Raw genomic sequence first — 15,484 nt, 5'->3', positions numbered from 1 at the left:
TTGCTCCCCGCCCAGTTCCAAAGTTATCTCCACATTGAAAAAAAAATTGTTGTAGCAAGATCTCGCCCTTGATACTAACATCTGTATGTCTTCTATTGCTGCCTTAACAGATGACCACAGACGTAATGGCTTAACACAACACAGATTTGTTATCTCACAGTTCAGTAGGCTCAAAGTCCAACACGGATCTCACTGGGCTAAAGTCAAGGCATCGGCAGGGCTGCGTTCCTTCCGGGAGGCTCCAGGGAAGAGCGTGTCCTCGCTCATTCAGGCTGTTGACCATGCCCAGACCCCGAGGGCTGCGGGACTTCCTCAAAGCCAGCAGCAGAGGGCGATGCGCCTCTCACACTTGGAATATTTTAAGGCCTCATGTGGTTACTTGGGCCCACCAAAATAATCCAGAGTAATCTCCCTACGTTAAGGTCTCTCATCTTAATTTTACTTGCAAAGGTCTTTTTGCCCAGTGTTGTAACATAGTCACTGACTCCACGGTTATCTTAAGGGGCCATTATTCTGCCCACCACCCCTCCCCAGGAGGCGCCAGCTCCTGCCCCTTCCCAGCCAGCTCCCTCCTGCTCCCGGAGCTCGCTCTTTCCCCTGAAGTCCTGACCACTTTACGGTCCCTGGGACAGGCCAAAGTCTCTTCCCCCACCGCACCCTTGCACCTGCTTGTCCTTCTGACTGCAGCATTCTCCCCCTTCTCTCGCCACCCCATTCGTCCCAGGTGTCCGCAATCAGTCCACCCAACCGGGCCAGCATGCCTCTGCAAAGTAATTGCCTTTCTGAGTCTGTTTCACTATCACCACCACCCTCCCCTACTTGTGAGTGGGCGAGGGAGGAGCCAGTGGTGTTCTGTGCATCCTGGCAAACAGTAGGTGCTCATTAAACCTTGTAGAATACAGAAGTGGCCCTAACAAGAGGCTGAGGAAACTCAGCCGTCAATGCCCTTTACTTCCTGGCCTCGAGAGCACCTCCCAGTAGTCTGTTCACGGGGTCAAGTATTTTTGGAAAACTTGCAAAATCCAGTTACTCGAACTACACCCGGTTAGAACTCCATCCCACTTCCCCTTATGGTGGGGACGTTAGAGAAGCTGTGACATTTGGGGGGCCCAGCCAAGAGGAGGGTGCATCGAGGACTGTCCCAGGCTGGGTTTTCTGGGAAGCACACGCTGAGATGTTTACCGGGGTGTCCTTTCAGACAGGCCTTGGCGGGGGCGGGAGGACGCCGGCTGTGGGGGGCTCTCTGAGCCGAGGCAGCCGCCTCCCCCGGGACGGGCAGCCGCAGGCCCTCCCGGAAGGGGGGCACACGTGATTTGGGTTTACTGCGACATATTTACGTGGGTTGCTCCCCTGCTGAGTATGGTTAGTTCAGTGTTCCTGACCCGGTGTAGGAATGGCCTCTAGGCACCCCCTGCTGGTCAGGAGACAGAAGTACAAGGTCCTGCTGCGTTTATGGTAGAACCTGCCCCCCCCCCTCCCCAAGTGCCCAGGGCTAGAAAAACTGTGGGCGGTGGAGGGAAAACAAGGTTTGAAATGAGTGGAGCCAGAAGCCCATCCGTCGAAAATCCTTCCAAACCATTCAGCATCTCTCGTCAAAGTTGATGAAAGTTTCCCAGATCTGAAAACCACCCAGGCCCTTCATGTGACACCATCAACAGCAAGTAAGGAGAGAAATACATCTTCTAAACGATCAGTAATTAAAACACAAATCTCAACCAGCCATGTTAGAAGGAAGACTGAATTATCTTTCTGTTCTCCACAGGGGAAATATTTTTCCCCAAATTACAAAATCCTTGTTCTACATAGAGGCCACCAGAGTGAGCAGCCAGAAAACATGGGGGGTGGGGTGGGGGGTGGGGAGGAGTATTACAGAAACATATCAAGAAGACACCACAAATATGTTATTGTTCTGGACTTTGCATTGTAGTGTTTGCCAACTTTTTAACATTTGTCATTTGTTGTGACTTATTATTTCAACTCACTTGTTTCTGTTTTTGAATTCATAATGTTACGTTGTTTTTCTGGAGACCCTAAAATGCCCAGGTTCAGTACCCACTCAGCCTGGACTGCCCGTGGCAGAGGAAGGGAGGGGGGGTGAGGGCCCCTTTGGGGAGGTCCAGCCCTCACTCCACCTCCTGGGGCCTTGAACAAGCGCCACTCGGGCGCCAGCGCACGTCTGAGACACCACAGAGAGGAAGGCGGCCAGGGCTTGCCGTCCATGCTCCAGCCCCAGCCCGGGGTCTCACCTCTGGACATGCCTCCCTGCAGTCTAACCTGATGGTCAAGTCTCCTCCCACCCCACTGGGGCCTCCTGAGGAACCCCAGAATAGCAGTGTTCTATTTCTGGGTGAAGTCGTCAGTTGGTAGAGGGCAATGGAGCAGTGTGAGCCAGCCTGGGCCCCACCCACCGGGGCACTGAGGCCTCAACAGCGTGCAGGTTCTACAGGTAGAAAGCGGGGGATACAGGGCCAGGCTGGCGTGGGAGAACAGACACACAGGTGCAAGGCTGGCCCGGCGCCCCGGGCCATCCCCACCCCAGTCGGCCACCAGGCAGAGAGAGGCGTGTGTTGAGTCACCCACTCGAGGTGGGAGTCCCCTTTATTTGCGCCGGCTGCTGAGCAGCTAGATTCTGCAGGTGGCCCTGGATCTGGGCCAGCAGGGCGTCCAGCATGTGCAGGACGGTGAGGAGAATGGCGTGGTCCGAGATCGGGGTCCGCTGTTTACAGGGTCCAGAGATGTCCGGGGTCACCTGCAGGTGCTGAGGAGAGGACCAGGGGGCAGCAGTGAGAGCAGCGGGCCGGGGCGGAAGGGTGCTGCGGGCAGTAATGGAGCTACGGAGGAGGGGCGGGGAAGGGGGGTCAGGCTGATGGAGGATCTGGGGGCTAGAGTGGCGTGGGCCCATGGGGGCTGGGTGAGGAACGGGCGTCGCAGGGAGACAGAGGAGGTGGGGTGCTGGCCATGGGGTACGACCAGGGGCTGACAGGTGTGGACATACGTACGGCCCGTGGGGTGTGAGTGGTGGGGGTGGGGCAGCAGGAGCCCCGCAGACGTGGGCAGGAGGATGGGGGGGGCCGTGGGGTTGGGTTGACTGCAGGATAGGAGCCCACACTGGATGTGTGTGGAGGGAGGAGGCTGCGGGGCCGCGCAGAGCTGGGCTCACCTCACTCTTGCTGCCCTGTGAGCGCCGCCTCTGGAGCACCTTGCGGCTGATGACCAGCATCATGGTGGTGGTGAGCGTGAAGCCCGCCACGGGGTAGATGGGGTTCATCCCCAGGCCCATCCAGTGGCTGGGGCAGCCCAGGCCGGTCCCACAACCCTCTAGGCTGCTCGGCTGGCACCCCCAGGGCTGCAAGTCCAGTCCCACCTGGTACCACAGGGGCCGAGACCAGGCCTGGGAGGGCGCCGACATCGCCAGCAGGAGCAGCAGCAGCAGGAAGCACGGTACGTCGCCGGGCATGGCTGCAGTAAGAGCCTCGGAACCCGGGCGCCTGGCAACAGGAAAACACCCCTCCCCCCGAGGCAGGCCTGGCAGGGGCTGGGGGTTCCAGCGGGGCCCCTGGCCTTTCAGCAAGGACAGCCCGGCCAGAAAAATGTGCTGGAGTGTGGTGGTGGGTACAGTGCCAGGCCCGGGAGGGTGGCATGGCAGGCTCAGGGCCCGGGACTGAAGGGCCACCTCCTTTCCCCAGCCCTCCCCCACACCTAACACCCACCCCCTAAAATTCTAACCCCACCCCCCACAATGCTGCTCTCCAGCGGAGCTGCTCACTGACCCCCTATGCCCAGCCTTCCGGGACAGTCTACACAGAAGTACAGTGAGCGCTCCACAGTGTGGGCCCCTCCCCCCCTGGGAATAAGGCCCGAGGCTCACCCTGGCCTGTGAGGTCTCCCCTCCCGCCTGCCCACATTCCTGAACACACCCACTGTCCCCAACAGCAGGGGCCCTGCCCTTCGCACCTGGGAAGGTGCTTCTCACAGCTGGAGTTCTCCAGCACCACCTTGCCTCCCATGATCCTCTCGGGCAGCACAGTCTTCTCTTCTCCCGAGTGACCCCGTTCATTTTTTTTTCCCTAAAGTATTTCTAAGAAGCTGAAATCTCTTGTTGGAGGTCTGTCTTCCTCTCCAGCACATAAGCTTCAACTCGACCAATATTTGCCAAGCACTGCCACGTGTCACTCACTGCTCCTGGTGCCTGGCACGGTCCTTGGTGCCAGGACGCAGGGTGACAGAGCAGACAAAAGCCATGACTTCCTGGGCTGCAGGTCTGGGGCTGGCACTGACCACACTTGAGCTGGAAACAGAGCGGACAAGGTGACTCAAGGACTCGGAGGGTGGCGCCACCTCCGTCCACTCGCCCAAGCACTGTTCCAAGTGCTCTGTGGCGTTTCCTCGTTGAGTAACACAGGACGTGGGGACTGTCTCCATTCCTGTTCTACTGGTGAGGACACGCCAGGCCCCGGGGGGAGGTTCTGGGACCTCCCACCTCCCAGTCACACAGAGCATCCCTGGCCAGAAAGCCCGTGGCTGCCCGCGGGGCCACACGTCCAGATGCTGTTCTCCAGCAGAGGTGGCCCGTGCTTCTAGGCTGGCAGTGGCCTGCCACGCCCAGGTGACCTGGTAATACAGAGAGGCACCTTCCCACGTAAAGCAGTCATGTGTGCTCTACCGCTAAATGCGGCCCAGCAGCACCTGCGAGCACCTTCGAACACCTACGCTTCCTTGGCTGGCTGCTCAGGTGTTCACGCTACCCACTCTGGCGGCACCTGCCCTGCCCAGCTCCCTGTCTGGTGTCCCTGAGACCAGACCATTCCTGAGAAGCAGCCAATTCCAAGTGTGTACTTTACAGCCGAGATCCAGGCGCTGAGGGCTGCGTGGCTGGGGAGAAACTTGAACCTGGGCGGCCCCACCGCTCTCCTGCCTACTGATTATTCTCACTGCCCCCGCCGCCTGCCCCCAACTCGTAGCTCAAGTTCCCACTTTGGAGCATAAGAAGGGCCAGGAGCCAGGGCTGTGGCCGCCCCCCCCCCCAGCCCCCGACTTCCACCAAGCCACAGCAGAACCCGGTGTCAGGCAAACGAGTCTTTATTCCTGAAGTAGAAAACACGCATGATCCCCCACCCCTGCCCTGGCCAGTGCCCCAGCCCAGGCCTCCATCCCTGAGTTGTGTGTGAGTGTGTGCGTGTGTGTGTATGTGCGTGCGGAGGGACTCCTGGGTGACCAGTGGAGGCAGCGCAGGGGTTCCCACAGGTGCCCCGTCACGAGCTCCGGAGGTAGGCAGTCTCAGGCAGGGCGGCCGCACGGTCAGAGCTTGGTGGCCTGAGCGGGCAGACGAGGGGAGGTTCCGGTCAGGTACCAGGGGCACATACCAGCCCCCCCCCCCGACAGCAACCTCTGCCCCGGGAGCAGCTTCACCTAAAGGCACGAGGGGAAGGCAGTGGGTCCACTGGGGTCAGGGGCACCCAGGCAGAGTGGGGACTTCCTGGAGCTGGGGTCAGGGTAAGGACACGCAGTAGGTAAAGAGGTCAGTGGGCCAGAGGTCAGCTCACCAAAACAGGGCTGACGTGGTTGGACCTCGGGTGCTGGAGGGCGAAGACGACAGCATCGTGCACAGAGGCAAAGAGGTGCTGCTTCGTGATGGACGCGTCGAAGAAGTGCCCCGCCTCCAGCTGGGCGACCACAGGAGCTGTCGGCGAGGGGCGGGTCTCTCCTGACTCCAAGAGCCACCAGGAACCCCAGCCCCAGCCGCCAGCAGAACACTCGGACCGTGTCACCAAGGCTTCCCCGCTGAGGCCACAGCTAAGAACTCCCAGTCACTCTTGACCTTTGACCCCTGCCTCCCAGGAGACCTCAGACCTCCCGTTTCAGAGAAAGACTCTTTCCCGGCGGACTCCTGGGCCAGAAGAACCCCACGCCCCTCCCAAACCGCTCTCACGGTCTCCGTCCCACGCACTGTGGCAGGCGGCCATGTACACCTCCACCTCGATCTCCCGGAAGTCTCGGAATATCTGCAGCAGAAAAGGGGGCCCGCTTTATGGGGGGGGGCTCCGGGGCTGCAGGGGGAGACCCAGGCAGGCCAGGGGAAGGGAGTTTAGGGGGGAAGTCTAGCAGGTTTGGGGGGTCCGAAGGCTCAGAGGGCTCTCAGAGCGAGTGATGGGGTCAGGTCAGAGGCTGCAGAGCCGTGGCCCCCCTCCCCCCGCCCCCAGCCTCTTACATTCTTCAGGCTCTTGAGGCACACGGTGTCCACGAAGGAGAGGGAGCTCAGGTCCAGGACGAGGCTGTGGAAGTCTGGCGGAGGCAGGCCCAGCGCCTCCAGGGTGGACCGGTCTGGGGCCTTGGCATCAGCATCGTCTTGACCGCTGGCTGCTGTGTCCTCGAGCTCATTCTCTGTGCTTCCCTGCTGGGGAAGCAGACACGCTGCAGGGGCTGGCCAGGAGGGGGTGAGGCAGGGACTGCAGGGACAGGCAGGCAGGGACACTCGGGGCCAGGGGTGGGACAAGCAGGCGTGGGACAAACGTGGGGCCTGCAGGAGACACATGGGGGCACGGACACGGGGAGCCTCCCGGATGCAGGCAGGAGGGACACTGAGGGACACGCGGGAGAGGACACCCAGGCCCCGGGAGTGCACGTGGGCACACGCCTGCTGCTCTGTCACCTCCTGGGCCCAGGCCCAACAGGGGCACTTGAGAAGGAGAGTACTGCCCTCGGTCAGCAGGGGCGGAGCGGGAGGGGGAAGGGGCCGGGGGAACAGACAGGAGACACGCATGCAGCCCCGCCTGCGTCTGCAGCAGAGCTCGGCGGCCCTTCGGTCCCACGTTTCTCCCCCCACACCCAGTGCCTTCCCCTCTACCCAGAAGCAGGGACTGTGGGGCCCTTCAGGCTCTATAAGTTCAAAGTCTTCACCGAGGCCCCAGATCACAGGCAGGAAGCCACAGCAGAGTTCCATGGCATACTGCCAGAGGTCCCTCCAGAGTGTCCGACCCCTCGCCCCATTCTCCCCGCCGCCGACACAACCACAGGTCTGTGGTTTTCCTCGCCAGACGTGTCGGAGCACCCCCACCCCCGCAGCCCGTGGAGGTGGGGCCCGTCCCACCTCCAGCCTCACCTTGGCCTTGGAGCTCTCCACGTTGTTGCTCTTGACGTCTCCGTCGCTAGCATTGACATCGATGGAAATGGAAGTGCCCCTGGAGGCAGCAGCCTAGGCGAGGGAAGCGGGGCACGGGAAAGAGTTGTCCCAGCTGCCACACTGCAGCTGCTGTGCCTGGCCGGCCTGGCCTTGACCTCTGGCTCTGGGCAGTCGGCGGGGCAGGAGCCGGAGCCCGGGACCTGAGCCAGGCCAGAGGCCGTGGCATTCTGACCAGCTCCGGGAGCAGCCGTGAATGGAAGAGGACTGCGATGGTTCACGCTGTCCCCGGGGCTCGGAGGTGGGAGAAGAGCAAAACGCCACCAGCAGGGAGCGAGGAGCAGGGAGCGAGGATGAGGGGAGCCAGGAGCCCAGGGGGCTGGGAAAGAGGCTGGGCGCAGGAGTCGCTGGCCCGGGGGACCCCTGCCTGTGTCTGGAGTTGCTGCTTCTGCAGCCGCTTCAGCTGCAGCTCCTGCTTCTTGAGCAGCTTCTTCTTCTTGGAGATGAGGCGGTCCACGTCCACTCCGCACTAGAGACAGATGCCAGGGCAGGGGCTGGAGTGTTTGGGGAGGCAAGGGGCCCTCCGGCATGGACCCCGGGGGCCCCGGGCCTCACCTTCTGCTTCAGCGTGTCGCTGTAGAGCTCAGCGTTGGCGAAGTACATGGTGGCCGAGGAGCGGAAGACCTTCACGCCTGGGACCTCCCTGGCCTGGGGATGGGTCACGGTGGGGGCGGCTGAGCCCTCTTTCTCCTGGCGGCATCTTGTCCTCCTGCCTTTCCTCCCCAGCACCCGGTTCCCCCCACCCCCCAGCACTCCGCTCCCTGGCCGGCCAGCGGGGGGCCCAGCCTGGGGCGCAGGTTGTCCTGACCCCTCATCCTGCCCCCCTGCTCTGCCCATTCCCTCATCTGCCCCACGGGCTTCCTCCAGCGCATCTGCACCCCCCTCCGCCCTGCCTCCCCTGCCCCCCTGCCACTACCCAGCCCAGGTGTCAGTGGTGCTTAGGCCTCCTCCTGGGTGGGCAGACAGAGACCTCCCCCAGCTGCCATCCCAGCCACGCCTTCCCCAGCTCACTCCCCACTCAGGGCTCAGCCCAGGCCCCCGCCCTCCTGTCCCGCCCTTTCCAGTGGGAGGAGCTACTCATCCCCCTCCTCACTCAGACTGTGCTCGGCCTTCAAGGCTCCACATCAGGGGGAATGGGCTTGTTCGAGTCCAGAGCCCCCACCTCCGGATCCAGATCACCAGAGTCCCAGCACTGGGCACGGGACTCCTCAGGAGGTCAGTGAATGACAGACTGAACGACTCCATCGGATAAAAACAAACAAAAAGAAGCCTGCCCGACACCCTGGAGCCCCGGGATCCTGCCGCGCGCACACTCCCCACCCGGGGCCGCTCTGCAGCACGGGACTCGCACTGCTGGCTCCGAGAGACGCCGCCCCAGGTCCTCTGGCCCAGCCTAGCCCCTCATAATCTGAGCGGGGGTCACAGACCCAACTTCCTCCCTTGAAATTCCAAAGACCGAAGTGTCCCCGTCGGGCGTGGAAGGGACCCACAAAGGCCCTTTGTGCCGCTGCCCTACCCCACCCACGCCTCCTTCCTGCCGCTCACCTCCGAGTACTCTGCCACGTCTCTGTAAACGTCTGTGTCCGGAACCTGCCCCAGGACAGAGTAGTGGGGCCTGTGGACAGACCGAGAGTGAGTTGTGGGGGGGGGGCGCGGGCAGCACATGAGGAGGGGGCAAACTTGGAACCTGGGGTCCCCCGCAGAGGTGGGAGAGCCGGGGGGAGCCGGCGTGGACCTCACCCCTCACCAGCTGGAACTGCGGGGGCGGCCGAGAGGGGAGACTCACAGCTGCGTGCGCACCACCACGAGCAGCAGGGAGAAGGCCACTGCCACGGCCAGGCCCAGGTCCAGGTTCAGCAGGGTGGTGGCCACGAAGGTCACCAGCCAGATGAGCTAAAAACAGAAGGGCAGCGGTCAACGGGGTGTAGCGAGGCCGCTGGGGCCGAAGACTGACCCCCCGCCCCGGACCCTGGGCTCCCGGGCCCCTCACCAGATCCATGCGGTTTGCCTCCCAGAGGGAGCAGATGTCCTTGAACTGCATCAGCATGCCCTTCAGGTTCACGATGACGACGGCCGCCAGGACTGCCTGTGGCGGCGGGGGTGTCACGGGGCTGCCGAGGGGTCCCAGATGCTGACCCCCTGACCCCCCAGGCACGAGCCAGACAGACCTCAGGCGCTTGGGCGTACTAACCACAGGCTCGAACTACCACCCACCCCCTGAACTTGACAACTGGGATCTGACTCTGAAAGGTTCTAACCCTTGACCCTTGGCTCCAAATCTCACCCCCAAAGATCTCAAGCTTGAAAAACAGCGCATGACCTTGTATCCCCTGCCCCTTACCTGCCACCTGGCAGACTGACCTGAGCCCCTGGCTTGGCCAAGGCCCTCAAGCCTGTCTGGGGTGGGGGTGGGGGTGGGGGTGGGGGTGGGGGTGGGGGTGGGGGGCTGGCTCACCTTGGGCAGGTCTTGGAAGAATTCCCCAAGTTTGAGGATGATAATGAGGATGCAGAGGGAGGAGACAGCTCCAGCCACCTGCGGGGCAGGAGTGGGACAGGGGGGTGGGGAAGCGGGGGCACCGAGTGGGGGGCACCGCCCAGTCACGCCGCCCGTGTGCGCAGGGGCCAGACCCGCCCGCACCGGACGCCCACCTGTGTGTTGCCCCCCGTGCTCTCCTGGACCAGGCTCCGCGACATGGAGCAGCACACGGGGAAGCACTGGAAGGTGCCCCCGACGAGGTTACAGAGGCCCAGGGCCACCAGCTCCTGGTGCGGGGAGGACGGCTGTGAGGAGACGCCGCCGGCAGTGCCTGGTCCCTGTGCCCCTGTGTCTCGGCCTGCACACCCCCGACCCCCACCGCTCCTCGGTAGCCCCAAAGACAGGCTGGCTGCTCCAGGCGTCCTGCTGCCCTCCCACCCTCAGCCCCCGCGTGGTCCCAGCACACCTGTTCGCCGTGTCCCCGGTGTGCCCCCCTCCCAGGCCCTGAGGTCGCCTGTCCGCCAGGCTGCCCCCACGCCCCATCCCCCAGACCTGGTTGCTGTCCACCCGGTAGCCGTGCCTCAGGGCGAAGATCTTCCCCAGCGAGATGGCGATGGCGAAGCCGACCACGGCGATGGCGAAGGCGTTTCCCACCAGCTTTGTGAACAGCTGGGGGCTGGGGGCCATTGGAGGTACCAGCCTGTGAGGGGCATCTGTGAGGCCCAAAGGAAGGCGCCGGCGCCGGCCCCAGCCCCCCCTGGCCTCCGGGGGCCGGAGCTCACCCTGTAGGGATCTTGCCCACGACATCCACCCCGAATCTGTGGTTCAGGCCCACGCCGTAGGAGATGCCCGTGGCCCCGATGAGCTGCGGGGAGAAGGCAGCGTCAGGGGAGGCAGGGGATGCCACCCGGGGGCTTTCTGCCCAGCCCCCTCCCCCCACCCCCAGGCACTCTCACCCGTGCCCACTCCACGGGGACAGAGCGGCACTTGCCCCTCGCCCCGCCCCCGGAATGCACACCGTGAGCAGTTCTCCGGGGAGCGGCATCGGCAGATGGCGCCGCAGCTTGTCGTTGAACAGCTTCACCGCCACGAGCACCACTCCCGACACCGCCGCGGTGACCACCGTGCCGACCACGCTCTTGGACAGCATCCCGCAGACCTCCAGCACCGTCTGAGGGCGGGGGTCGCAGCCAGCACTCCGGGTCACCGTGCCCGCCCCCCCCACCCCGTCCCTTCTCCCGCCTGCACTCACGCACTCACATAGATGAGGGCCAGGGGTCCGGAGAAGCTCCTCGGACGGAGGCCGAACACGTACTTGAGCTGCGAGACGAAGACATGCAGGGATGCGGCGGTGGTGTAGCCGCGGACCAGAGGCTCCGACAGGTAGGTGACGACAAAGCCGAAGTGGACCAGGCCCAGCCCCACCTGTGGGTTGGCCAGGGGCAGTCAGGCGAGACAGGGGGCCCCGGGGTGGGGGGGGGGCTGGGACCGAAGGCAGGCATGATGAGGAGGACGGTCGTGGTTAGACCCTAAGGGGGTGGGAGCGGGTTTGGGGGTGGGCGGGCAGCAGGGGGCACACATTCCCGGCCGCTCCGCACCTGGAACAGACCGACCAGAACGCTGAGCGTGGAGGCCAGCTGCACCCGCTCAGCGTCTCTGGCTGTCTCATTGACTGTGGAGTTCGGGGCCTGCAAAAAGGCATCATCCGGAGCCAGGGACTCTGTCACAGTGCCCACCATCACGGACATGACAGCAAAGGTGCCTACAAGGACAGGGCGGGTCTCAAGGGGAGAGGACACTGCCCTACCCTGGAGCCCCGGTCGTAAGGGACAGCCCAGAAGACCTCAGTTCTAAACAAAGATCCTCGGACGGCGCCACACAATAGAGGGGAACCCTGGGCTCAAGGGCTCCTGGGGCGGCTGGCAATGTAGGCCCTGCATCACCCGCCCCGCCCTACCTGTGTGCACTGGCTCAGGGCCACTCCCCTTACAAACGGCGGAACCGAGACGGAGCCACAGCCTGGCTCAAGCTGTCAGGCCCGTGCGAAGTTCTGGGCCCCTCACGTTGCTTCACCCACCCACGTCCTCCTGCAGCCAGGGCCTCTAGGCCCCTGAGTCTGTGGCCCCTTGCTCAGAGGCGAGGCCTGGTCCAGCCTGGGCATGGCCCCCGGGGGAGTCTCCCAGCGCCCCACACCAATGCTCCCCTCTTCCCTGAGTTCTCTTTCCCTGTGCAGCCCTCCCTCACCCTGTCCCCACGGGAGATGTGGCTATCCTCTCGCCGGGCCGGGCCTGGCTCCGCTTACCCACGGAGATGTGCCGGGAAGTGCCAAACAGGAAGTAGACAAAGACGGGGTAGAAGGAGCAATAGAGGCCAAACACAGGGGGCAGTCCAGCCAGGAGAGCGTAGGCCAGGCCTGGAGGAGGAATGGCAGCAATACGGGCTTGGAGGCTGGCCCTTGAGAGGACGAGGAAATCCCAGCACCAGCTCATGGGCCATAGTTCCGGGGGTCAGGGGTCATGGCTTCAGGGTTCTCTTAAGGGAGAAGATCTCAAGGCCAGGGTCACTACCCAAAGGCTGAGGGCACAGCCCCTGAGTCAGGGGTGACTCACCCTGTGGGAGCTGCATAATGGCCACACTCAGGCCAGACAACAGGTCCCCCAGAAGCCAGTCACGCACGGGGTACTGGGGCAGCCAGGCCAAAACCGGGAGGTGTCTGAGCAGCAGGGCTCGGGCCCGAGCACGGGAGCACCTGGGCACACGAGGGTCAGTATCAAGGACAGGGGCTGCCTAAGTCCTGCCAGGGTTCCCCCAGGCCCCCACCCTCAGTCTTACTGGAACCAGGTTCGCCACTGGAGGGTCCCAGGGGCCGGGCCCCAGCGCCCCAGCGCCTCCAGCTGTTCCTGGTTCAATAGTGGCCGCTCCACGTGGTAGTCTCGCCTCTTCGGCTCCATGGTTTCTCTTGAGGCCAGCAGCACCTGTGTGTCCCTCGGTCTGGGGTGGCGAGACCAGAGACACAGTGAGGGCACCCATGGCCCAACCTCCCCCACACCTCCACATCGGACCAGAGAGTCACCCACCTGACTTTTCTAGACCCCAAGATCTAGGTAGGTCCAGACTCCAGCTGGCCCCATGCCCAGGTAGGGGTAGTACCTGAACTTTGTCTAGTGGAAGCCTCTTGCTGGGCCAAAGTCCCAACCGAGAGACAGCAGGATGAGCCCAGTCCACACCTCCAGCCCTCGGTGTGGCTGCTCAGCCCCGAGTGTTCCACCAGTCCAGCTCAGGCAGACTGCCCCTCCAGCCTCCTCCCCTGAGCCCCTTGGCCTCCCCCAGCCGATCTCTGTTCAGGCTGAGTCCTTTAACAGCTGCCCCATGAGCCCAGTGCTGGCTGGCAGGCAAGGAAGGACCCAGCAAACCAGAAGAAGTCCAGTTCTCCAGGCACACCCTCTTCAGGTGAGCCCCTCACCTCTAAGGGAAGGGAAGTACTGCGGCTAAGATTGCCCCTGGGTCTCCAGCCCCAGGGTCCAGGCTGTAGACAAGCTCAGCCTAATTTGGGAAAGCCAAGGATGGCTCTCCTCCGGAGGCAGAGGCTTCCATCTGGGAAGGACAGCTCCCACCCCACAGGAAAGTTTTCACTGGCCCAGTAGGTCCTGTCCCTGGGGGGAATCTCTGATCTGCCCATAGGCTCCCACCTGAGGCGGCGGGTGATCTCACTTGGGAATAAGAGATGTGGGGGAAGCTGTCACCTGGGGAGAAGCTGTCCTGGAAACAGGAACTATGAGAGAGGGATCTAGCTATAGGCGGCCAGACGCTTTCTTTCACCAGCTGGGGGAAGTTTTCACCTGCCAGGAAAGTTCTGGTCTAGAAAGGTGCTGTCCCACTTAAGGGAAGCTCTCATCTGGGTGAAGTTCCCACCTGGGAACAGATCTCACAGGGGGCATCTTACCTGGAGGAAGGCTCCCCCCCACTGCTGAGAAAGCTCTCACCCGTCCAGAAAGTTCCGATCTGCAGGGTCCCACCCAAGGAGCAGGCCTCTACACCGGGTGTCCCGATGGGAGGCGAGTGGAGTGGTGCAAAGATCCACAAAGACTTGGCACCTTTGTCTAGCAGATAACTGAGTCCCTCACCCCTCCTCCTGGGTGGAGTCGCTCAGGTCTTCCCTGCCCCAGCCGAACCCGCGCTTGGAGGGTGGGGCTTAGAGCCTCGGCCCCTCCCTCTGGGGAGAACACAGCTGCCAGAATACCGGCGCTCATTCCCGGACCAGTAGTACAGCTGGGTGGACTCAGGCCCTCGCTACCGTCTCCCTTGCAGGGACCTCCGGCACCAACGCGCCCCACCGGCGCACCTCCAAGGCCGGGGCCCCTCCGCACGTAGCCTCCTCCCTGCGGCCCCTAGCTAGCCGCCAGGCAGCTCTCGAGCTGCTCTCCGCACAGCGCTCAGGGGCTGGGGTCGCGCCGGCTCCCGCCATCCCCCTTCCCTCGCCGCGGTGGGGCAGTCGCCAGCAGAAAGTCGGCAAAGCAGTAAACCGAGGCGATCCGGGCGGGAAATGGCTGCTCCAGACTTAGCGGTACTCCTTCCGAGCTAACCCAAGCCGGGGGCCTGCGCGAGGGCCCGGCGGCGGCCCGCGCCTCGTGGACACCGGGATCCCAGGCCGCGCCCTGCACTCACTCCGACGCTTCTGACAACCCCATGGTGGGCGCGCTGCCAGGGCCCGGCGGTTCTAACAGATCCGGCCCGGGGCCCGCTAAAGGCCCGAAGGCGGGGCTGAGACAGAGGCTAGGTCTGCGGCGCGCAGCCGCGGGCCAATCCCCGAGCAGGACGAAGGCTTGGGCCAATCAACCTGCTTGGGCGGGGCCTCAGCGTCCTTCTCGGGGCGGGGCGTGCCCGGGGTGGGGGGTGGGGAGAAAGATTTTCGGTGTAACCCCTTCTTTCCCAGCCCTCCTGCCTGAGCCTGGGGACCCTGCAGAACTCGGACCCGCGGCGCCGGGTTTCTGAGTGGGATGGGTCTGATACCAGGTCCTGACTTCCTTGTGGACGGTCCCCATGGGATGGGGAAGGAAACCCCCCAAGTAGGCAGGATGCCCCGGGGATGCGGCTAGTGACCAGAGCCTTAGCCCTGGGTGTGGGGTATCCGAGTCCGTGGGGCATCTCTTTGAGGGAGCCACCCTCAGGCTTCTCCCCCGAGACTGGTCATGTCTCGGAAACGGCAGGTGCCCAAAGCTTCCCTTCAGCTCTGGACACCCAAACCTGGAATGAGGCTGAGCTTCTCCTCCCCCCAAGTAGCCCAAGTCTCCTTCTTGGGAAACACAGACGTCCTGAGCGCCTCAGTCTGAGAGGCTGGTAACTAGGGGTCAGAGCAGTCAAAGGGCCAAAGGGTTAGCAAGGACAGTTCCTAGAGTTGGTCTGACCCCTGGCCAGGGCCAATGCCAGGTTAAGGCTGCAGCCTGTAAGACTTAGGACGTCATCACGCGCTGCTGCCTTTGTCACTGGGGAGACCTGAGTTAGGGGGCTCCCCCTCCTCCGGTCTTGTCTTGGCTCACAAGAAACGGATTCAGGTGAGAGACAACACATATAGTGGAAACGAGATCGCAGGTTTATGAATGAAATACACTGGAGCACAAAGTTGCGGGCAGGCACCCAGCTAGTCTGGGGTTTCAGGGTTTTTATGCTGGTAGCCAACTTCTAGTTTTCCCCTCCTCCTCCTCCTCCCTTCTCTAGACCTTGGAGTTAACGTACAATTTCAAATGCTTTCTTTCCCCGCTTGTGAAACGATACACACAGAATTTCAAGGGCTCCCCTCCTCCTGCGCTATCGCAGTGTTTCTCGTGATTTTC

General features: G+C 63.0%; 2 protein-coding genes across 8 annotated transcripts in view; both read right to left on the bottom strand.

The window, feature by feature from the left end:
* Window positions 1-1,866: 1,866 nt before the first annotated feature.
* On the bottom strand, window positions 1,867-3,667 carry TMEM89 (transmembrane protein 89). The gene is made up of 2 exons (XM_045856571.1): window positions 3,161-3,667; window positions 1,867-2,758 (listed from the first exon to the last, which is right to left on the bottom strand). The coding sequence occupies exons 1-2, from the start codon at window positions 3,455-3,457 to the stop codon at window positions 2,573-2,575; spliced, it is 483 nt and encodes a 160-aa protein (XP_045712527.1). The 5' UTR covers window positions 3,458-3,667; the 3' UTR covers window positions 1,867-2,572.
* A 1,396-nt stretch (window positions 3,668-5,063) lies between these two features.
* The window catches only part of LOC123830398 (cadherin EGF LAG seven-pass G-type receptor 3-like), a 36,389-nt gene continuing 25,968 nt past the window's right edge, over window positions 5,064-15,484 (bottom strand). Inside the window, exons 1-21 of one of the 7 annotated variants that reach the window (XM_045856563.1) lie at window positions 14,319-14,400; window positions 12,486-12,644; window positions 12,263-12,402; window positions 11,956-12,066; window positions 11,252-11,415; window positions 10,914-11,078; window positions 10,672-10,824; window positions 10,436-10,518; window positions 10,206-10,353; window positions 9,827-9,940; window positions 9,633-9,710; window positions 9,168-9,263; window positions 8,964-9,070; window positions 8,723-8,792; window positions 7,733-7,825; window positions 7,545-7,646; window positions 7,100-7,192; window positions 6,209-6,394; window positions 5,948-6,002; window positions 5,544-5,680; window positions 5,064-5,313 (exon numbers count right to left, since the gene is read on the bottom strand). In XM_045856563.1, the coding sequence (XP_045712519.1) occupies window positions 5,299-5,313; window positions 5,544-5,680; window positions 5,948-6,002; window positions 6,209-6,394; window positions 7,100-7,192; window positions 7,545-7,646; window positions 7,733-7,825; window positions 8,723-8,792; window positions 8,964-9,070; window positions 9,168-9,263; window positions 9,633-9,710; window positions 9,827-9,940; window positions 10,206-10,353; window positions 10,436-10,518; window positions 10,672-10,824; window positions 10,914-11,078; window positions 11,252-11,415; window positions 11,956-12,066; window positions 12,263-12,402; window positions 12,486-12,644; window positions 14,319-14,341 (2,292 nt within the window). In that variant the 5' untranslated portion in view covers window positions 14,342-14,400 and the 3' untranslated portion in view covers window positions 5,064-5,298. The other 6 variants (XM_045856564.1, XM_045856565.1, XM_045856569.1 and 3 more) reach the window with 6 other exon arrangements.

Source organism: Phyllostomus hastatus, unplaced genomic scaffold (genome assembly GCF_019186645.2).
Source record: "Phyllostomus hastatus isolate PE091 unplaced genomic scaffold, TTU_PhHast_1.1 phas_scaffold_129, whole genome shotgun sequence".
Classification (NCBI taxonomy): Eukaryota; Metazoa; Chordata; class Mammalia; order Chiroptera; family Phyllostomidae; genus Phyllostomus; species Phyllostomus hastatus.
Note: the sequence above shows the minus strand (reverse complement) of the source record. Positions and strands in the feature narration are given on the sequence as shown.

Excerpts from the sequence above, each read along its gene's own strand:
- TMEM89 (XM_045856571.1), bottom strand. The coding sequence starts at position 3,457 with ATGCCCGGCGACGTACCGTGCTTCCTGCTGCTGCTGCTCCTGCTGGCG. Across the intron at positions 2,759-3,160 it reads CACAGGGCAGCAAGAGTGAG|CACCTGCAGGTGACCCCGGA; the intron begins GTGAGCCCAGCT and ends TCCTCTCCTCAG.